General features: G+C 53.7%; 1 protein-coding gene across 1 annotated transcript; it reads left to right on the top strand.

Moving 5' to 3' along the window:
• Positions 1–217: 217 nt before the first annotated feature.
• Positions 218–19,677, top strand: MVK (mevalonate kinase). Its single transcript, XM_019649159.1, has 11 exons — positions 218–289; positions 1,214–1,305; positions 2,182–2,329; positions 5,137–5,281; positions 6,880–7,035; positions 9,463–9,566; positions 10,200–10,245; positions 14,420–14,510; positions 14,895–15,014; positions 18,222–18,375; positions 19,435–19,677. Exons 2-11 carry the CDS (start codon positions 1,228–1,230, stop codon positions 19,584–19,586), a joined length of 1,194 nt encoding a protein of 397 aa, XP_019504704.1. The 5' UTR covers positions 218–289; positions 1,214–1,227; the 3' UTR covers positions 19,587–19,677.
• The last annotated feature ends 2,467 nt before the right edge of the window (positions 19,678–22,144 follow it).

Here is a 22,144-nt window from a genome sequence, read left to right as displayed (position 1 = left end):
GTCAGTCACCATTTTCCATTGGTCTGTGGCTCTCGGCCCAGGGCGGGACACTCCCAGGAACTTATTTCCCATTGGTTCACGGAAGGAGCTGGGCGGGGAAACTCGTGACGACTTGGTTGGCAACACATATTGGCCAATGTTCGAGCCAATTGGTAAAGAGACTTCCGGATCGCGTGCTATGATTGGCTGGGAGTAAGGAAAGGTTGCCTCCCCCCCCCCCCCGGGGCGCTCAGAGAAGGAGTCCTGGAGCCGCTCGGGCTCCGGCGTTTAGGGGCTACGGTGGCGGCAGGTGAGAGGCCGTGGTCGCGGGGTCGGGTGACGCGAGGTCCTAGCTAAGAGTTAGGACGACCCTAGGCTGGGCTCCCGGCTTCTCTGGCTTAGTTTCCCCAAGTCAGAATCCATCCTGAGGTGAGGGGTCGATGACTTCGAATCTGACATGATTTTGAGTTTCGGGGAAGCAATAGGTTTCCCCGCTAAGAAACGGGGATCACGATAGTACTTAACTCATAGCGAAGTTCAGGTCTTATTATACTCGGGTAATTAATGCATATAAAGCCTTAAATGGAGGTCAATTTTGCATTGTTTATAAAAATCTAAAATGCGCACACCCGTGGACCCAGCAAGTCACTTTCTAGAACTCTGTTGTAGAGATCCTCGCTTACGTGTGCAAAAAAAGGGGCGTTCTAGATGTTTTCTGCAGCCTGTTTATAATTGTGACACATTGGAAACAGCCTCCATGTCCAGGAATGAGTTCTTTTTGGTCCACTCTTTCACTTAAATCTCTGCCTTTAATAGTAATAGTAATAAAAGCTGGAGCCAAGAACAGAGCCAGTAATAAGCAGCTCTCAGGAATCGAGTGATTATGATGTTCCAGACACTGCTAAGTGTTTCCCTTGCATTATTTAATTTAACCTTACCCAAACCTATTGAGGCAAGTACAGTTATTATCCCCATATAACACGAGAGGAAACGGAGGTTCATAGCCCTTTCAGTTAGCTAAGAGGACTTCGCGGGGGGTGTAGAAGAGCCGGGGTTTGAACCCAGGTCTTTCTGATGTGTCTAGTTAACTGCTGCCCTGCACTGCCTTTTGAGCATGTAGCAAGTGCTAAGGGGTAGCTGCCTTTTTTGTTACAGTGATGAGCTTGGACTAAACACTTTCTAAGATCTTTAAGATCTGGGGACCTTCCATCCTCCCTCTGGCCTTCCCTTTCAGAATTCCCAGGAGCCATGTTGTCAGAAGACCTGCTGGTGTCGGCTCCAGGGAAAGTCATCCTTCATGGAGAGCACGCAGTGGTCCACGGCAAGGTAAACGGCCCCCAGAGCCTTCAAGGATTGGACACCACTCCTCTCTTTTCCTAATCTCACAAGAAGCCAAAAGGAAGCCTTGGGCGTAGGCATAGCCCGGGAGGAGATCAGAGAGAACGGTTTCTCCCCAGCCAGGCGAGGAAAAGACAGGTCTTACGCCCACTGTAAGCCTTCTCTGGCCCACTCAATTAGATAGCAAAAAGGTGATAGGTAAGGCCCCACGAGGGGATTGAGATCACCCGGGAAAGTGAGCGCTGGTGGAGAAGAAAAGAGGTTTGAGGACCGAATTTGGGGTCTTTCAGCATTTAGAAATTGGGAAGATGAGTAGGATTCAGCAAAGGAGCCTGAAACATGCATCGTCTCATTTCACTCTTACAACTGCCCTCTGAGGTTCAATTTTTAATCCTGTTTTCCCAATGTGGTGGTTGAGGCCTAGGAAAGATGGGAAACTTGACCAAAGTCCCGTACACCTTGGTAGAGCTAGTAGCGAACCTAAGTCTGTCTGAACCCAAAGCTCGTGCTTTTTCCACTCATCTGTATCATTCTTTACGCTCTTAACTTATATATTTATGTTTGGAAACATGGTGATTATGGGGAAGTTATTCCTCGGTGCTGGGAACCTCTGACGTTTTGCAGAGGGAAAGCAAATGTAAGTAGATATTAACTCCTGATTGATTGGTAGTGGTTGTGCAGAGGCTTAGTGGGAAAGTGTGCCCAAGGATGATTAGCAGCGCCTGCCGAAGGCATGGGTGAAAGTGGCCTTTGTTATAGTACTTGCTTCCCCGAGCACGTTATCATTGGCCCCTTTTCCCTGACAGGAGTCATACTCGTTGCCACCCACCCTCAGGCTAATTGCTTCTGCCCTTTATTCTGTAGGTAGCACTGGCTGTGGCCTTGAACTTGAGAACATTCCTCCGGCTTCAACCCCACAGCAGTGGGAAAGTGAACCTCAACTTACCCAACGTTGGCATCAAGCGGGCGTGGGATGTGGCCAGGCTTCAGCTACTGGACGTGAGCTTTCTGGGTAAGTGCAGGGAGTAGGAACCAGGTATGGGAAGAGCGTGGGCCCTGAAGGGAGCGGGGAAGACAATGGCTGGGGAGTTATTCCAAGCTGTCCTGAGGGAGCCAGAGGCCAGCCACGCTGGGGGTGTTTTCTCTCCTGACCCCGTACAAGTAGCTTCACTTCTTTATTAAATTTTTTTTTAATTTAAAAAGCATAAAATGATGCACTAGATCTCTGTGGGCTGTTGCGAGCAGGTTATTGAGGCCTACTGTTGAGTGACAGAACACAAGATGCACAACAGCAGGTATACTATGAGGGGGAATGACACAGATTAAGTATCAGTATGTATGTAAATGCATAGAAAACGGCTGGAAAGATACACATCCAAGCGACAATGTGAATTAGTTACCTCTGGGGGGGTCCTAAGGTCCAGGGGTGGACAAAGGGAGCCCTCCTTCTATGGTGTTATTTTAACAAGGAGAATGTATTGACTGTTTGTACAATTAAAAATCATTTCAAATAAAAGTAATTTATGCTTATTATTGAAAAATACAGTCAATACTGGAACATTTCACGTAAAAAAAAAAAACCAACCCTACCTATTATCACCACCCCCTCACTCCCCTACCCCCCTTGACAACTCTTAAGCATTTTGGTATTATTTTCTGTAGATAGATTGAGATAGGGAGATATCTTGTTTTTTTGACTAAAATTGGAATGGGCCGTGTAATCTCTTCAGAAATGTGTGGGTCTCTTTTTCTTCTTTAGTATATCAAGACTGTCTTTCAATACATGACGACCCCCGTGCTCATTTTTGATAGCTTTGGGAATGTCGTGTCCACTCCTACGCACGCAAGGTTCTTTGATCAGCGGAGTCACCACCTGCATTAGAGCTGGAGCGTGTATTCTGTTCTCACCTTGCTGTCTCCTCTCCAGACTGACGCCTCATTGTTTGGAATGGTGTTTCTCAGTCAGCGTGGGGCAAGTGGGACTCCTCCACGGGTTTATCCCTAACTGTTCCCTGTTCTCCATGAGAATTAGTCCACGGCCAGCCACTTGCAAATACTGTAGGGAGATGGAGTAAGTTGAAAACGCCCACATTTGGGTGACGATTTTCAACCTCAGCCCTGCCTTGAGATCCTCTGGGGAGGTTTTTGTTGTTTGTAACAATACAAATGGATTCCTGCCCCTGCCCCTATCCTGTTGAAAATCAGTGGTGGTGGTAAGGGACAGAGAGGTTTATTTTGAAGGGAGTCCCCCGAGGTGATCCCAGGGACACCTCAATTAAGAGCCACTGCTTTGGAGCATGCCTCAGAAAAATGGCCATCCAGAGCAGCGTAGACCTTGCTTTCCATGGTGCACGGCGTTGCCCAGCCAGGCCGGAAATGTTCCCTGAGAACTGGCTGCTGCTGTATGTCAGTAGCATGGATGGAAGTAGACAGGGCTGATGGGACATGGCTGTGTGAGCCTGGGCAGGTCATTTAATGCTCTGAGCCTCTGTGAGCAGAGTCACGTTGTCTTGGAGGATGGCTGTGAGGACCCAGCAGGATCAGAGGTGGGCCTAGGGCCGTGATGCAGAGTGCAGTACCTACGTGAGGGCTTTTGCTAGTCACTTCTCCGAGACAAACGGAATCTGAGCCTTTGGGAGACTGATGTTTTCTATTCAGTTGTAGGCATCTGCCTTTTTTTGTTTGTTTTATTCTTTCAGTGTTCTTTGGTTCCCTCCTAATAGTCATAAACACAGTGAACATTTATTGGGCATTTATGTGTACCAGGCACTGAGCTAGTGTATTATGGTTGCTAGCAGTCTTAGAATTCTGCAGCCTTCCCTGGAAGTAGATGGTGTTATTCATCCCCATTTTATTGATGAGAAAATTGAGGTTCAGGGGCCAGTGGCTCAGGTTGCACAGCTTGTTTGTTGGTGCTACAGAAAGGATTCAGACCCAGCTCTTTCCAGACTCCAGAGCCCAGGCTTTTAAGGAGCCATTTCATCCCCATCACAGACCTCTGGAATGTCTGTGCTCTCAGTGATACTGTCACTGGCTTGGCTGCCTTTAGTGTATCATTCATTCAGTCAACCCATAGCACTTAATACATGCCCCGCCCTGAAGTTCCTAACACAGGCACACCAGCTCAGTTTCATGTCCCTGTAGAACTGGATGTGCAACTCGGGGAGTGATGTGTAAAGGTAAGCTGGTCAGACTTGCTCTGCCACCTCAGACAGACGTGCTCCAGCCTCTTACATGCATTGGAAGAGAAACTGCTACCTGGCCTTTCCCCCTGCCCAGGCTAGTCTCCACCTTTCATGTTCAGTGGTTTTATTTTTGAGTTTCGTGGTTCTCGCTAATTATGTTTTGGGAAAGGGAAATATTTTGGGAATAATGTAAATACGACCTTTAGGATTGGTTCTGTATGATGGAAGTCAAAGCTAGGCCTTTGATTGAGCTAGCCTTCATTTGCGTGTATATGTGTGTTTCTAAACTAGTGTTAAGCACTTACTATGTGCCCAGAGATGCGTCAAGGATTTATTTTACCTTATGTTCATGACAGCCTTGTCCCTATTTATCCTGGAGAGAAGCTGAGGTTCAGAGAGGTTAAGTCACATGCTCAAGGCTACAAAACCAGTCCGTGACACAGTCGGGACCCAAACCCAAGTCTACCTGCCTCCAAAACCTTAGGTCTACTGACAGACTGTGGTGCTCGGACCATGTATCCCTGCCCATCCAGATTCCAACTCCCATGGCTGCTCAGTTCTTTGCATTCTGTTATCTGTAAAACACCTGAGATGCCCTCACCCATCTGTGTGTGCTTGTTTGCCTGTGTGACAGAGCAAGGGGACGTCACCACGCTCACCCCAGAGCAAGTGGAGAAGCTGAAGGAGGTGGCGGGCTTCGCCAAGGACTGTGCCGACCAAAAGCACCTGGCTGTGCTGGCCTTCCTTTACCTGTACCTGTCCATCTGCCGGAAGCAGAGGTGTGTGTGTGGTCTGGGGAAGGAGTCCTGGTTCAGCCTCCCCTGGAAAATCGGCAGGGGTTTCTCCAATTTGGGCTGCAGGAAGAATGCACGTGCTCCCTTCCAGGTTTCACAAGGTGGGACGACAGCCGTGGGCTGTCCCACCACGTGCCAGGTGCCGTGATAGACACTTACATATGGCCTGCTTATAATATTCACAACAACCCTATGAAAGAGGCACTGAAGGCCATGCAGCTAGTTAGTAAGTGGTAGAGCTGGGGGCCACCTCCGTCCACTTGAACCCTAATGCTGACATTCTTAACCTCACCTTGCCTCCTCTGCCCTCTTCAATTCAGTAGAATCTAAGCCGCCTTCCATTCTTGGATTGGATCCACTGTGCGTTTTCTCCATGCCATGTCCATAACCAAGTTGCTCAAGAGTCAACTGTATAATATTTCTAATCCTCCAAGAGTTTTCTAATCCTCTCTCACCCCCACCTTGCCTCTTTTGGGTTCAAGTGCCCAGGGTGTGGTAGAAAGAACCTGAGCCCAGATGTAGAGGGCAACGGGCTAGCTGAGGCGCTGGGCCCACCTCTGCCATTGACTCGTGGCGGGACCTGTTCCCCATCCCACAGGCTCCAGGGAAATGCCATGATTAGCAGAGAGAAGCCTGTATCCATTTCACCCCTTACGATAAGATCTGGGTTCTCTGCTTTTAGGGAAGCCAGCTCCTAGAGGGTGACAGTCCTATGGAGGAGGTGTCACGTGGTGATAGCATGGGCTGAGTCAGACTGCGTGGGTTCAAACCCTTTACTGCTTGCTTGAAGTTCTTACCTTTCCTGAGCCTCAGTTTTCTCATCTGTAAAATGGGGATAGTAATAGTACCTCATAGGGTTCTTGTGAGGTTAAATGAGTTAATTTATCTGAAGGGCTTGACACAGAGCCTGGCATGTTGCTTGATAAATGTTAGCTATTATTGTTAATATTATTGTTGTTATTATTTTCCTCAGAAAACAGAGGATTAGAACTATTTTACAGTTGACACCTGGGTGAGGTAGCCACGTGTAGTTTGAAAAGGCAGTTCAGTATTATTGTATATTTGGAAAACAGGAAGTGTACTTAATGGAAATTACTGAACATAATGCTTGATAATTCTCGCTTCGGGGAAAGACCCGTTAAGATGCCAGTGACCCAAAGCAGGCCTGTGTTACACGTGTTGGGAATCACTGTCGGTGGGAGAGGCATCCTGTCATGAACACAATCACCGCACTGCAACGAGGCAGCCGTGGAGCGAGCTGATGTGCTGGGGGATCCTTGGAGGGGGCGGGGCGGGGCTAGGAATGGCCTCTGGGTGGTCATGGGAAGTTTCACTCCAGGAACATCATCTGAGAAGGGTCTTGCAGGATGGGCTGGAATTTCCATGGGGGAGAAAGAGGTGCAAAGCTATTCCGGGCAGGGGAATCAGCCCAGGCCCTGCTACAAGCAGGGCCATGAACAAGCCTCGCTTGTGTGGGGAGTCAGGCCCTGCCAACGTCCAGTCCTGCGCCTGGGCTGCTGGTTCAACGGTGGCACCTCACTGCCCTTCAAGTCACGCCCTGTGCCCTGCTGTGTGTGTTTCAGGGCCCTGCCCAGCCTGGACATCGTGGTGTGGTCGGAGCTGCCCACCGGGGCCGGCTTGGGCTCCAGTGCCGCCTACTGTGTGTGTTTGGCAGCCGCCCTCCTGACCGCGTGTGAGGAGATCGCAAACCCGCTGAAGGACGGCGAGCCCACCAGCAGGTAATCACGGCCCTCGCCCTGCGTGTTGTCCTTCCTGTGGGCTGGGACCTGAGCCCGGGTTCCCTCGCTGAGGGCTGACCACCGCCCTGTGAGATGAGAGGTGTCACGTGGTCACTTCTCAGACGAAGCTGAGGGACAGAGAGGCCAAACAGCTGGCCTGGGCCACCCAGCTGGTGATGACAGTGGGATTTGAACCCAGGCAGCCGGGATCTAGAGCCTGAGCTCTTCGCCCCTGCGCCAAACCACTTTAGTTCCCCAACCCCCAGCCCCTCACCCCCACCTTGCCTCTTTTGGGTTCAAGTGCCCAGGGTGTGGTAGAAAGGACCTGAGCCCAGATGTAGAGGGCAACGGGCTAGCTGAGGCGCTGGGCCCACCTCTGCCACTGACTCGCGGTGGGACCTAGGCCGGGCCACTGCGCCCCTCGGCGCCTCAGCGCCTCCCCTGTAAATGGCAATACTGAGACCAAGGCGGGTGTGGCCAGGTCGTATCAGATGGGTATGAAGAAAACTATGATATGCCTAAAAATAAGCATAGGAGGTATGTCTGTCGGATGGCGTCTCCCTTCCCGCGGGTTCTGGACTTGTCTCCACAGAGGGCACCTGACCCCTGCAGCTCTCGCTGTGAGCCTGAGGCTTGTCAGGACAGGGTCCGCTGGCAGATGTTCCCGTCACTGAGAGAATACAGCTGGAGAACCACCCTGAGCACAGGGGTTACGCACTTTGCCCTGGGCCTCACCCCAGGAGTTGGGGACCAGGCCCCAGAAGCCAGCCTGGCAGTTTTTGGCAAGGCCTGTCCCTGGACCTACAGGGCTTGGGGGAGCCCTCCCGCTGGGGGGGGGGACCCTTCTGCTGGGGGAGGGGGGGGGTTTGGTCCCAGCCACATGGAGCCCAGGTGTGCTGAGTTGGGTGGACTGCTGGCCTCGTCCGTCTCCCGGTGTAGCCAGCAGACCAGAAGGCTGCACAGACAGTGCTGGCTGCCAGGATGGACACAGCTATGTGTGTTTCCACCCAGAGCAGTGTTCCTGTGCCCTCCGTGCCCGCTGCAGGGGCACCCCAAAGAACATGGTGTGCGGGCCTGCGGCTGAGGCACTCCGTCCCCTTCCTGAGTCTGGCCTTAAACTGAGGTTTTCTTCCTCAGCCCTGAAAACGCTGTGGTTTTCTGTTTCCCCAGGCCCCGCTGAGTGCCCTGCTAGAGTTCTGTCTCTGCCAGTAATTCCTCTTGTGAGACATGGAGGCTAAAATATACTTGAGTTCAGACTGAGCCCAAAGGTCACTTTGGTCCTCATGGCTGCAGTGGATCTGGGAGCTGTTGATGTCATATCTCTGTCGTCATTCCCCAGAGTCACTTGGAATGGTTCCTATGCGTGGAGAGGAGGTGGAGGGATGGGAGGCGGCTGTTGGTCAGGGGAAGAATCCATCAGGTAGTGGAGATTGCACCTGGATTTCACAGGAGGTGGTGGTTTTCAGGAATTTCAGGAAGGTTTGCCTTCTAGCTCGCTGCGTGGCCTTACAACACCTTTTTCCTTGTGGGGCCCCGTTTCCTCTGCAAGCGCAGGGCTGCTCCACGTGACCCCTTGGGGGGGCCTCCCAGCCTTGACCCTGGGGTAGGACAGCGATTCAGGACAGAGGCTGTGAAACCGCTGCTCATCACTGTGTGCTAATCGCTGATTCTAACCCAGATCAGTGGAGGCCTGGTCGCCCTGGGTCCCCTGAATAGACACCTACCCACAGGCCAACCGACTGGAAGGCAGAGGCTGACTTGTGTGTCTGTGTGTGGGGGCTTCTTCAGGCTGCTGCTGCCAGTTCCCCGCCTCCCCTACAGGCCCAGTCATCCCTTCTCAGTCCCTCGGGGGAGATCCAGAGATGGCCGGTGCAGGCCGGGCTCGCCACGGGGGTCTGGAGTTTGAATTCATAATGGTTGTGCTTTTCGCCTACTGGCAGGGCTTTGGGAAACAGTCTTCACTCTGCTTGCTCTCCTTCATGGCTGGCGTCGTTCAGGAGCGGGCACCTCTGTAAGGGCCTGTTCCAGTAATAGCGACCACCTGCTGCTTACAGACACCTTGCATTCAATACACCTGCAACTAGCCTGTGAGGTGGGTGGAGTTACCATTCGACAGATAAGGAGAGGGGCTCAGAGAGGTTAGGTAACGGGCCCAGAGTCACTCAGCTCGTAAGAGGTAAAGTAGGACCGTGTGAACCGTCCTGGGGCTCTCTGCACTCTGCCAGACAGGAGGGTTTCGGAGGGAACAGAAGGAATGGCACAAGATTTAGCTGGAGAGGTTCCAAGCTGTTTTTCTTGTCTTTCTGAATTCAAGGGCCCAAGCCCCTTTGCTTTTTGGTCTCCTATGGCCCCTGCCTCTGCCGCCCGAGGGGACCCCTGGCCCCCACTCACCACTACGGTAAAGATGAATTTCTGTCTCTTCTTCAGGTGGACAGCGGAGGATTTGGAATTAATTAACAAGTGGGCCTTTCAGGGGGAGAGGGTGATTCACGGGAACCCCTCTGGAGTGGACAACGCTGTCAGCACCTGGGGTAGGTGCTGCCTTGGGCTTGTTTTCTTTATTCTTATTATTTTTAAGATTTTTACAACACTCACAGATGGCCAGGTTCTGTTGGTTTGGGGTGAATAGAATCAATGGATTCTGAGAAAAATAGCATTTTCCCATTTTGAAGGGAACGGGAGAAATCCCAGCCACACACCTGAATCTGAATTTCAGGTCTGGTGGGACTGGGGTCCGGAAAGCTACAGCTCCGGTGAGCTCCCCGGGGGCAGTTAGTGGGGTGTTCTGTAGTTAAGGCTGCAGAACCGCTGCTGCGGTGTTTGCAGACCACAGGAGTTGAGCTCGCCTCTGGTGAGGATGCTTGCTTATTGGACCTGGGACACAGTCCTGGGCTCCACCATCACCGTGTGGCCTGTCAGAGTGGAACTGGGCAGCCGGAGGGAAGGGAGTGACCCTGGAATCCAAGGCCTGGTGAGGGCTCCCCGGCAGAGCATGGAGTGCCTTCGCGCCCTCCTGGGCCTTTTGTAGCTGACGCTCAGATGATGGTTATGGTGTTTAGTCTGTTCCCATGGATGGGGCAAAACTCCAACCCACCCCAAAAGTTAGCCTCTCTCCCAAAAGGCAAAAGTCTGTAGCTTTTCTGACTGCTGGTTTGTCTCTTTAGGAGGAGTGCTCCGTTACCAACAAGGAAAGATTTCGCCCTTAAAGAGGTAATTAAGCAGCACCTCCCCCATGGCTGCGTCTAGTGGGGGATGACCGTTTCTTTGTTGTGCAACGTGGGGCGGGTGTTCCTGGCTTTCCCCTCCCCCAATGTGGCCCTCCCAGGCCAGGGGCCATGAGGAAGCCCCGTTCTTTCCTTCTCCACTTCAGCTCTTGAATCTTGCCAGGAGGTTACAGGGGAAGCCATGTGTGGCTGTGCCATTCACCTTCCAGAGCGTGGCTGTTCCCCCAGACGCGTGGCTGCTCATTTAGTTATTCATTCACTTAGCAAACAAGAGTTGGTAGCCTCTGTGTTCCCGATGACACTGTACTAGGAACTAGGGATATAAAGATGGACCTTGGACACAGTTTTGGGCAGGTGGGGACAGATAGGCACACAGAAGCGACCCCAAGACAATGTGAGAGTTGCCACAATGAAGCCGCGCAAGGCAGAGCCAGGATGGGAGCCCGAGGGAAGCTTGTGAGAGGCTTAGCGCAGAGGTGACATTTGGCTACTTTCAGCCTGTTTTTTTATGTTTCTTTACCCCCTCCCTCTGGAGTAACTGCAAACATATGTATTAAATTTCCACATCCTCTTTGCACTCAGTAGAAATGTCAGATATATGACGTTTATGGGACAAGCGGGAGTGGGCGCTTTTTGGCTGTTCCCTGAGCCCTCGATCAAGTCGGGTGGTGGAGTTGATCCCAGGTCATTTTGCCACCTCAGTGGGCTTTTCCAGGGTTGTAAGGGTCCCAAGGCTGGCTCGCATCTTCTTTACCCAGGGCGGTCTTCTTTGTGGATGGGTGGCAGGTCCTGGCCCGCTGCCCTTGCCAGCTCAGTGACCTGGGGTGACATATGCTGCACTCCTGCACCTCCGGGATCTTCCTGTCCCAGCCGTGTCAGCTTCAGGGAGCCAGGCCTGCCTCGCTGAAGCTCTTCCTCTGGGTTTCTGAACTTCACATTATCGACATTGTGGACTGGATAATTCTTTTTTTTTTTTTTAAGACTTTTATTGGGGAATTGGGGGAGGGGAACAGCGCTGGGGAATTGGGGGAAGGGGAACAGACAAGTTGCTGTCCTTTTGTTCTTCAGTCTAGTTGTGGAGGACGTTGCTTCACTGGCCCAAGTTGGCACCATCATTGCGCTCTTCCCGGGCGAGGCAGATCAGTCACCGGCTTCTGGACGGCCGCTCACTGCGGCTTGAGGGCCGCTCACGCTGGCTGCTGGCTACACACGGTAGCCCATGGCAACCCACTGCAGCAGGGGCTGCAGCCTACGCCGTTGCCGGCGACTCACGGCAGCCCAGCTCCAGGTTGAGCTGTTGTTCAGCATCTTAGCTGTAGAGGGCCCCGTCACTGGCCCTCATATGTGGGATCCAAACCGGGTCCCTCTGGCGTCCCAAGCCAGCTCTTAACCAACGCGCCACTCGGCCAGCCCTGGATAATTCTTTATAGTGGGGCTGTCCTGGGCCCTGTAGGATGTTTAGCGGCATCCCTGGGCTTCACCCACTAGATGCCAGTAGCACTTACCCCATTTCCCAGTTGTGACAACCAGAAATATCTCTAGACATTGCCACATGTCCCCGCAGGGCAAAATCCCCCTGGGTGACTACCTGTGCTCTACACAGAGGAGGGAGCAGAGCCATTTAGGAGCATGGCACAGCCTCCTCTGCCTGCCTGTGGAGTCGATGGAGTGGAGCCTTAGGGCCCTGGCGGGGCTGGCTCTGCCAGGTATACTAGAGCCACGTGCGGTGACAGCAGGAGGGAACAGAAGGTTCTGAGAGGTCGGGGGCCCCCTCAGGGCTCACAGTCTATCGGACGAGGCAGTCACGACTGTAATCTTTAGAACAAAGGCACCCACAGGGTTCTCTGTCTACTGTGGACGACAGTGTGGCGAGACATAAGTCAGGCAACAGATCTGAGGGTCCTTCACAGAGGCAGTGGTGTTTCATTCACTCAGAGTTTCATGAGAGCCAGTTGTATCCTAAGCACGGAGCTGGGCCCCAAGGATAAAAAACCAATTAAAATGGGGCCTGGGCACGTGCACAGTCAAATGGGGGGAATCAGTAGATGAGCGATGGGGGGGGTTCCAAGGCAGGGGGAGATGGAGAGAGGCCCCAAGGCGTGCTCAAGGGCTGGTTGGTGGTGGTGTGGTAGACAGAGGCTCTGGGGTCCTCAGTCCCGGGTTCGAGCCCTGCTCTGCCAAGTGCCCTTGGATGAGTCACTTCTGAGGCCTCCATTTCCTCATTTATACAGTGGGGATCCGAGCATGAAATCAGAAATGGTATCTATAAAATTCTTAGCTCTTTGTTGACCAAGTTTATTCATCCGTTCCACAAACATTATTGAGCAGCTCCTGGGTGTTGGGGCCTCCTCAGGGAACAAAAGGTCCCACCTTTTTGGAACTCAGCATTTTGTGGGAGGAGACAACTAACAAATAATTTGCTCTGTAAGAGCATGTCAGGCAGTCCTAGGTGTGTTTAGGAAACGTAAAGCAGGGTGAGGGGCTCAAGGTGAACGAGGGAGCTAGTTGGATGGGATGATCAGTGCAGGCCTCTGATGAGATGACATCTAAGCAGAGACCTGAATGAAATACAAGAGCGAGTCATGGAGCTGTTGAGGTTGGAGGTGGGTCCTGAGCAGAGGAAGTGCACGTGCAAAGGCCCTGAGGCAGGAGCATGCCTGGCCTTTTGAGCAGCAGCCAGGAGGCCGGGGTGGCTGAGTGGAGTAAGCACCCAGGAAGGTCAGAGATAAGATGAGATGAGGCTGGGGAGGTAGCCAGGCTGCGGACACGCAGGAGCACTTACAGGGCCTAGCCCCAGGTGATGGTCACAGGATGTCATAGGAGCCCTGGGTTTTGTGGGGCTGGCCTGTGTGCAGAGGACTTATCCAAGAAAGATGAAGAGACAGTACCCAAACTCCTCCCCTCACATGGATAGGAACTCAGAGCAAACCATCCGCTGCTGGCTGCAGGGCGCGACGGTGAGCAGATGGCAGGTTCTCTGGGAAGCTAAGAGGCCAGGCCACATGAATCGCTCTGACGGCTTACGGAGGAGCCCTTTTGCCCCCAAACCGTGCACAGTGCTTCTCCATAAAATAAATGCATTGTTCGCAAAGTGGATCAAGATGCGGCCTCCCAGAATGTGCTGCTCTTTTGAGGAACGGCTTTTCTTTAAAGGGAAGAGAAAAGCCAAATAGAATGTTCATCTTTTGTAAAGTTTAAAAAAAAAAAAACAAGAGCCAGCCTCCAAGGCCGAAAATCGATATTAATTTCATGGGCTTATGGGCGGTGAGATCAAGGAGGTTTCTAGCAGCCTATTCCAGTCCTATTGGATTTTACAATCTCGAGCTGTGAAAAGAAACGCGAATAAAGGTATCAAGGGTTCTGCCCATCCCCTGTTGTCTCAGGCCAGCGCTCATCCAATGAGCCAGAGCTTTTTCTCCACCCTCTGTCCCTGCCAGCAGCTCTCTGCAAGGCAGGTTGGGATGACAAGCAATGGGGGGCTGGAGTCCCCAAAGACAGCTAGCCACAAGGACAATTGGGATTGTGGCTTCAGGAGGGGTTATAAAGCTCAGAGTGCAGGTGGGGACAATGGGCTCATGCTGGAGAGCCGGCTGACTGTGGCCTCCCTGACCCTCCGTTCCCTTACCCGGGGCAGCCTGGCGGGGCCGACTGACTCCCTCTAACCACATCTGGTTTCAGAGCAGGGCGGGAACGGGCTCAGCATGCTGGGAACCCGACTCCTCCACAAGCTGCCCTCCCTCGAGCTAACCTGGGCATCTTCCCTCCCTGCGTGCCCTCTGCAGAATCCATCCCAGGACCTGTTGCTTTCTTTCTAAATCTCCAGCACCCTCCACTTCAGCTCGCTAGGGGGGGCACCCCACGACAGAACCCCAACCCCTTGGACTTGTCACTGTAGAGACTTGGAGCTTCTGACACCATGATATGCTGGGCCCTCCCACGTGCCGAGCACATACAGGTGCCCAGTGAAAGCCCGAGTGAGTGAGTGAGAAGCCAAGGGCAGTGTCTGCCCGCCCAGGGGCTGGCGCGGAGCTGCAGGTGTGGTCGGCTGCAGGCACGCTGGGCTGGGTGTCAGGAGCTGTGCTCCCCGACCCGTTTGCAGCCCCCAGCCCTGACCCAGCTCCTCCATCCTGAACTCACTGGGGACCTGCCTCCCTCCACAGGCCGCCAGCTCTGAAGATTCTGCTGACCAACACCAAAGTCCCTCGCAGCACCAAGACCCTCGTGGCCAGCGTCCAGAACAGGCTGCTCAAGGTGCTTGTCCCACCCTTGGGCGGGTGCCCAGCAGGGTCACGACAGTCACGTTTGGGTGTTGGAGCGCTCCCTGTGCCCCATGGGTTTGCGGAAGGGTGGGGTGAGTGATGGGGAGGCAGTTTTGGCAGAGAAGGAGGTGCTGTCTGTCCACACGTCAGCTGGGAGGAGGGCAGAGATCATTAGATGTGCTGGCTTTGCAGCGAGAATCCCTCGCATATATTGGGGGGCTGGGCGAGGCAGAGCCCAGGCCGGAAGGAGAGGGGTTTCCTCAGAGGGCAGGTATAGGCCATGGGGACAGCTGCTCTCTCTGCCCCATTGCCGGGGCAGCTAGCCACTGCCTGCCTGCCACGAGGACTTACCGGCCCTTGCTTCCGTCCCCGCCAGTTCCCAGAGATCGTGGCCCCCCTGCTGACCTCCATAGATGCCATTTCCCTGGAGTGCGAGCGGGTGCTGGGAGAGATGGCGGCGGCGGCCCCGGCCCCAGAGCACTACCTCGTGCTGGAAGTAAGAGCCCGTCTGCGGGATCCGGGGTCACTCACCCACACCACTGGCCAAAGCAGGGGCTCCCCAGTAGTCCCCTGCGGGGCCCTGTGCGTGCACACACGAGCCAGTGTGCCTTCATTTTTAAGCCTCTTTCCAGTTGACTGGGGTAATTAAGTCAGAGGATGCACAGAAAGTGCTGAGGGCAGTGCCTGGCTCGGGGTAAGCTCGATGGGCCAGGTTTGGGGTCATGCGTTTAAGGAGCCCCAGGATATTGCTGACACAGTCCTCCATGGGTCCAAGGGCGATTTCTTACTTGGCTGCCTCTTTCCTGCTGTTTTTGCTAACTGCATTTGTTCATTCGGTAACTATTTATCACCTGCATGCTCTGGATCAGACATGGTTTAAGACGGCTTTCATCGTCGTTACTCTAGCCACTGCCCTTTGCATAATTCTAGTGGAAAGGTTGAGACCTCGTGATTTGGATTTAATCAGGCCCGGGTCCGAATCCTGGACCCTCTTCCCCACCGCCCCGCCCCTCCATCCCGGAGTGCCTTAAAAACAAAAGCAGTGAGGTCCCATGGGTGACACACAAGCACAATGCCTGAGGAAACAGCAGCTCAGTAAGGAAGCCAGAGGGCCCGGGCTCACCCTCGGACACGGTCCATCTGGCCTGGTAAATGTGGGCTGACAAAAAGCCATCTGGCTTTCCTTGCAGAGCCACAGGATCAGGCAGCCCCACGCCGTGGCTGTGCAGCAGCAGTCAGCTAGAGGTGCAGAGGGGGCCCCTGTGGTGGCCACTTCTCCCCAGTCCCTACCATTCCCTATGTATTAGCCCACAGCTGCTACAGTCTTTGCCTGGGGCCTCCCTGCCCCACTGTAGGCATTTGTGTCTGCGGCCCTTGTAATGAGTGGAAGCTGCTACTCTTAAGTCTGTTCACAAACGATTTCTCATTTGCTCTCTACCACAGCCTACCTGTCGCCCCCATTTTTCAGACATAAAAACTGAGGTCTAAAGAGAGCAGCTCTCTCCAAGGTTTTCCAGTCAGGGAGTGGCTGAGCCAGGGGTCAGACTGACTGATTTATTCCTTTAGTCCGCTGATCTTTAATGAGCACCTGCTAGGGGCCAGGTACAGAGACTCCACCTAGTTTCTACGCTTTTGCCCTCATGGCCACAGCCATTGCCTCGCTGGCTCCCAGTTCTCTTCACGTGGAAAAGGGGGAATACAGTCCTCCTGAGCAGGAAATTAATAATGATGGAGTACGGCCCACAGAGCGCCCTGCTGAGCCCCCGAGAATACAGAATAGCTCGTTGGTTATACACTGTGTGTATTTTTGGCTGCGGCAGCCACTGAAATGTGCAGCTCGGCTCCCGGACAGCTTCGCGCTCAAACCAGCGAGCTGTTCTCCTGTGTCACAGCCTGTCATCTGATCCTTGACAGATTTTGGATCAGAATGTGACAGGTGTCTGGAACCTGCCTTGGCAGCGTGACACCTGGCGCTCAGGCGCAGAGAGAGGCCCCCAGAAGTTTTCCCTCACATCCAGCCCTCAGGCCCGTCGAAAGGCACCCGGGGCTGCCACTGGGCCATCACACCTGTCTGCTCCTTTGTCAGAAGTGCTGGGGGGTGTGAGGCGGACTGCGGGGAAGGGCTGACTCCACCCTGCCCGACTCCCTGGGCAGAAGAACCAGGTGGGCCTCTGCAGACAGCTGGTGATTGGCAGGCCTCATGGCGCACCGGGGCTCCCAGCCGCCTGGAGCAGAGCTGTGCGCTGTCAAGCCCAACAGCGTAAGTGGGTGGTGGCAGGAATGCCAAGGGCGCTCCCGGAGGCAGGGTAGACAGGAGCTTCCCATCAGGCAGACCCAGTTTCTGGTGCCAGCTCGGTTCCTCACTACCCGGTTCGGTGACCTTAGGCAAGTCACTTTCCTCTCTGAGCCTCAGTTTCCTCCTTTGTAAAATGGGGACGATGGTCATTACCCCATAAAAGTACCAGCAGCAACTGATGTTTGCCTGGCATCGTATGGAAGGCTCACTTCATTTCATCCTCACGGCAATGAGGCAGATCCTCTTACCATCCCTGTTTTACAAGGGGGTGGGGGCGGGAACTGAGGCTCAGAGCGAAAGACCTTGCCCAAGGACACATGACCAGGAAGTGGCAGAGCTGGGACTCGAACCGAGGCCTGCTTGACTCCAAACCCCACCTTTTAACTTCCCGATGGCAGGGACTGTAGCTGGGTGCTTATTCTTAGAGCCCCAGCGTCAAGCACGGTGCCTGGCACATTGTAGGTATTTGACAAACACTGATGAAGTAAATGACATGTAAATAGGGGATGCCTGGGTAGTGACAGCTGTTAGTTTCATTTCATCACCCTGCCTCTCATTTGCTCCTCAGAAGAGAAGGAATTGTATTATGCATAATCAAAGAAACCTGAACTCTTTTACCCACTTGCGTGTGACCTTGCTGGAGCCCCAGGATATTGCTGACACAGTCCTCCATGGGTCCAAGGGCGATTTCTTACTTGGCTGCCTCTTTCCTGCTATTTTTGCTAACTGCACTTGTTCATTCGGTAACTATTTATCACCTGCATGCTTTGGATCAGACATGGTCTAAAATTGCGCTTTCATTGTCGTGAGATTTTATTCTGAGTATCAATACCCGAGGCAGCTGGAGGATGACATATTACTTGAGACTTCTTCTTCTGTAAATGACAGAAATCCATCTCAGCCAGGCTTTAGCAGACAAGGAATTTATTGGCTCATAATTGAGAACACCACAGGGAGCAGCAGCTTCAGGCATGGTTGGATCCAGGGGCCCAAACAACCTAGTCTGAAACCTCTCTCCGTCTTCTCTGTCATCTTTGACCCTGTGTAGGGTAGATAACACCACTCACTTACCTCTAAGTCAACCAGCTGTAGCAGCTCCAGGGGAAAGAGGCAGAGGAAACCTTGGGAGGGCCCTGATTGGTTGGTCCACATGCCCGTCCCTGACCAGTCACCGTGGCCAGAGGCTTCCGTGGCCAGACATGGGACGTGTGCTCACTGCCAGCTCCATCCTCGCCCCATGGGAAGTCCTGCAGGAAAGAGAGGTTCTTTTACCAGCAGGGAGGGTCAGTGGTGTGCTGGATAGTCAAAGCCATTTGCTGTCCCAGACCAGCGTCTGGCAGACAGATGGGGCGGGCACAGGACCTTGACCTCAGGCCACGTGGGAGCAGACCGGATCTTCTCCTCCAGGAGCTCATTGACATGAACCAACACCATCTGAACGCCTTGGGTGTGGGCCATGCCTCGCTGGACCGACTCTGCCAAGCGTCCATGGCCCATGGACTGCACAGCAAGCTCACTGGCGCTGGCGGCGGCGGCTGTGGCATCACTCTTCTCAGGCCAGGTACGGGGAGGGGAGCAGGGCTGCCAGCCTAGGCTCATACAAAGGTTCTACCTGGGCATTTCCTTTGGGAGGAGGAAGAGGCCTGTAAGCAAGTCTCCCCTCTGCTGTGTGGCCTTGGGCGAGTTATTAACCTCTCTGGGCCTTTGTTGCTACATTGGTAAACTAAGGATGCTAACATCTAGATTGTAAGATTGTTCCCCAGATACAAGGAGAAAAATACACTGAGAGAGCCTGGTATGGGGCACCTATCGTGGTGGCTGTTTCTACCACCTTACCTGCCCAAGCCTCTCACAAGCCTGAGAAATAGCCAGGACATTGTCACCGCTCGTCTCAGCCTCAAACCCCGTCCTGTCCCTTCTTGATATGGCCAGGATGGGGGCTGACCTTGTTTCAAAACAAGGGTGTCTTTCTCCTTGGTCTTCGGGAAAGGGCAAAGCCCGGGACCAGCAACAGGCCCCTGGTGGTGTTTCGTCACCGACGTGCCACCCCGCCCTCAGGACCTGGGACTAAGTGCCCCCGCCCGCCTCCGTTTCCGTCTGTGCTCTCTGCCCACTCCTCGTGGTCTCTTTTCTCTCATCCTTCCCTTCTGTACCTTCTCCTTCCTTTTCTTGTCCTGCCTGTCCCCTTCACTTTCAGTAAGCCCACAGTGGCCCCAGAGGCCTCCCCTCACCCTCAGGGAGACACCCAGGCCTCAGGAAGTTGCTGCATCCTAACTGCCCCAGACCTTGACTGTTGGTTCCTAGTTCAAGGTCGATGACGAAGGTGAGAGAACATTTCTGGAGCATGGACGGTGTACAGGTGGTGTGCTAGGCACTTTACCTGCGTTATCCCTTGTAAGTCTCACAGTGGCCCTGGAGGAATAGGTATCATTATTAGCTCCATTACCAGACGAGCAGACTGAGGCTTAGAGAGAAGTCACTTGTTTGAGGCCCCACAGCCAATACATGACAAAGCCAGGTCCAGGTGACTCCAGAGCCCACCTTTTCCTTGAGTGGGGACGAACATTCTCCAAGGGAGCGGACGGTTGTCAGGGTGATCTGCTGCTTTCCCTCCCCCCAGATCTGGAGGGACCAGAGGTGGAGGCCACGAAGCAGGCGCTGACCAGTTACGGGTTTGACTGCTGGGAAACCAGCGTTGGTGCCCCTGGCGTCTCCGTCCACGCGGCCGCCTCCCTGGATACCGCCGTCCGGCAAGCCCTGGATGGCCTCTGAGGTGAGCCTGCGTCGCTGCAGCCCCACCAAGAAGCCCGTTCCTGGATTGTTCTGGGGGCTGGAGTTGGCCTCTGTGCTGGCCAGTGGGCACCCAGCTCCTGACACCGACAGAGAAGCCCCAGCGCCCTGTGATGTCCCCTCTGCTGGCTGTGCCCCTCCAGTCCCAGCTGGGCTGCCCGGAAGACATGGCCTGTGTTCTGCCTTCTCTCGAGCTGGCCCGGCAGTGGGGCTGTATGGGGTCCTCTTGAGACTGCATACCTGAGGCTTGAGGTGCTTTCCTATCCTCCCTGAGGCTCCGCTGGACCCACCTGCTCTGGGCCTCTGCCTTCACTTCATACTCCTTGGCCGACCTGGTAGGATGCGCAGAGACGGGGGTCTGGTTCCTGGAGCAGTGCGCCATCTCCCTTTTCCGGCTGTGCACTTCCACCTGTCTCTCAGCGCCAGGCCCCTCCCACCTCTTCCGGGAAGCCTTCCCTGACCCCTGGCAGGGTGACCTTTGTCCCTCCCTCCCTTCACTCCTTTTAAACCATAGGCACAGTCTCTCCCGCTAGGCTGTGAGCAGTCTCTCATGTGGTGTCTGGGTGGCGGTCTTGGCCTTCTGTCCTGTGGCCCAGGGTTTGACTTGACGCAGGGTCTGTGTGCAATTTCTTCCAGTCTGTACCTGAGGGGTTTGCAGAAAAGATGGCAAAGGGGAAATAAAAGGATCTTAAGTAAACAGTGCTCCATTTTTTTTTTTAAGATTTTATTGGGGGAGGGGAACAGACAAGTTGCTGTCTTTTTGTTCTTCAGTCTAGTTGTAGAGGACTTTGCTTCACTGGCCCATGTTGGTATTGTCATTGCGCTCTTCCCGGGTGAGGCAGATCGGTCACCGGCCATTGGACGGCAGCTCATGGCGGCTCTTGGCAGCTCACGCTGGCTGCTGGCCACTCACGGTAGTTTATGGCAACCCACTGCAGCCTACGCTGTCGCTGGCGACTCACGGCAGCCCAGCTCCAGGTTGAGCTGTTGTTCAGCATCTTAGCTGTAGAGGACAGTGTCACTGGCCCTCATGTGGGATCTGAACCAGGGCCCTGCTGCTCAGCGCTGGCGTCCCAAGCCAACTTTTAACCAACACTCCACTCGGCCCAACAGTGCTCCATTCTGTGTCTGGAAAAAAGGATGAGCGTCTGGTAGTTTCTAGCCCACCCACACCTGCCTCCTCTGTCCCTGTCCCTTCTCCAGTCACTTTGTCATTGGAGCTTTTCAGGAGTTGAAGCAAAGAAGGGCTCTGGGTCACCTGGTGGTGTGTCTCAGGGGTGAGGTGGTGGTCTTCCAGATGGCCCTGCCAGACTGGTATGGATGCCAGGACAGTAGGCTCTGTCCACCAACACAGCTCCAGCCTGCTTTTCCAAAATGGGGACGTTTAAGCTTCCTAGTTCCTAGCATCATGAGCACCTACTATTTCAGAGAGTTTTATAAGCCTTGGAAACAAAAACCTGCTGTATGTCCTGGAATATTCCTTTCTTTCTGAAATTAACTGGGTGGGGAAAACGCTCGAGTACTTATAGCCCAGTGCCTGGCAGCTACCTGGCCTGATTTGAACTTACTAGTCAAGGCTCTTTTTGAAATGGCAGAATCCATCAAAAGCCCTATTAGTTGGCACGTTGCCAACAGAAGCTCCTGGAACCTGGGACCTGCAAGAGTTAGGGCAGGGAGGTGCGGGCCAGGGCAGGGGGTTCAGGAGTTGGTTAAAATGGCTCAGTGCCCTTCTGCCCTTGGCCACTAGGGGGCAGCTGGCGCCTTTCCCAGCATCTTCACAGGGAGAGTGCCTGGCAGCCGGCCTGAAGCGCAGAATAAGCTGAGCCGCCCACCCATCCCACCCACCCCCGCCAGGCCTCTCTCCAGGCTCTACCTCGGGTCACTGCCAGGAATGTGACGGTGATAAGAAGATCACCTGCCCCAGCTTAACTTGTAAAAATGGACCCAGCCTCACTGATGGCTTCCCCCGCACCCTTTAAAAAAAAACAATGCATAAAACAATACTATTAATACTGAGCACTTAACCATGTGCTGGGCACTGTTTTGAGCGCGGTACATACATCATCTCTTTTCATCTACCCCAGACTTGTAATTGCTAATCTCAGCCCCGTTTTACAGATCAGGATACTGAGGCTCAGAGAGGTTGAGTAACTCGCCTCTCTGCCTAGGCTTCCATTCATCTCTGCCACCCGCTCGCCACATGACCTTGGATGAGCCAGTCTGGCTCTGGAGGCCACAGTTTCTTCATCTGGAAGATGGAAATATTAATAATAATACCCACCTTATAGAGATTTCATGAAGATTGAGTGAGAAAAATAAAGCCCTTAGCACAGAGCCTGGCACATAGGAAGCACGCAGTAAATGCTCATTACTATAACTGTCCTGTGCTGAAAAATTAGGTGTCCCTTAGGCCAGAAATTTCAGAATGGTGCATAGAGCTGATGAGAAGTGCCCGGCCCAGTTTGGGTTGAGATCCCTGGGGTCGCTGTTAGAGAAACAGCCAATGCCAACTGGCTTCCCTACCTCCCAACTTCCTCTCC

Source organism: Hipposideros armiger, unplaced genomic scaffold (genome assembly GCF_001890085.2).
Source record: "Hipposideros armiger isolate ML-2016 unplaced genomic scaffold, ASM189008v1 scaffold_129, whole genome shotgun sequence".
NCBI lineage: Eukaryota > Metazoa > Chordata > Mammalia > Chiroptera > Hipposideridae > Hipposideros > Hipposideros armiger.
Note: the sequence above shows the minus strand (reverse complement) of the source record. Positions and strands in the feature narration are given on the sequence as shown.

Bases quoted from the DNA above. Each gene is read 5' to 3' on its own strand.
- MVK (XM_019649159.1), top strand. From the start codon at position 1,228: ATGTTGTCAGAAGACCTGCTGGTGTCGGCTCCAGGGAAAGTCATCCTT. The intron at 7,036-9,462 runs GTAATCACGGCC...TCTCTTCTTCAG, and splicing joins GACGGCGAGCCCACCAGCAG to GTGGACAGCGGAGGATTTGG. The intron at 10,246-14,419 runs GTAATTAAGCAG...CTCCCTCCACAG, and splicing joins AAGATTTCGCCCTTAAAGAG to GCCGCCAGCTCTGAAGATTC.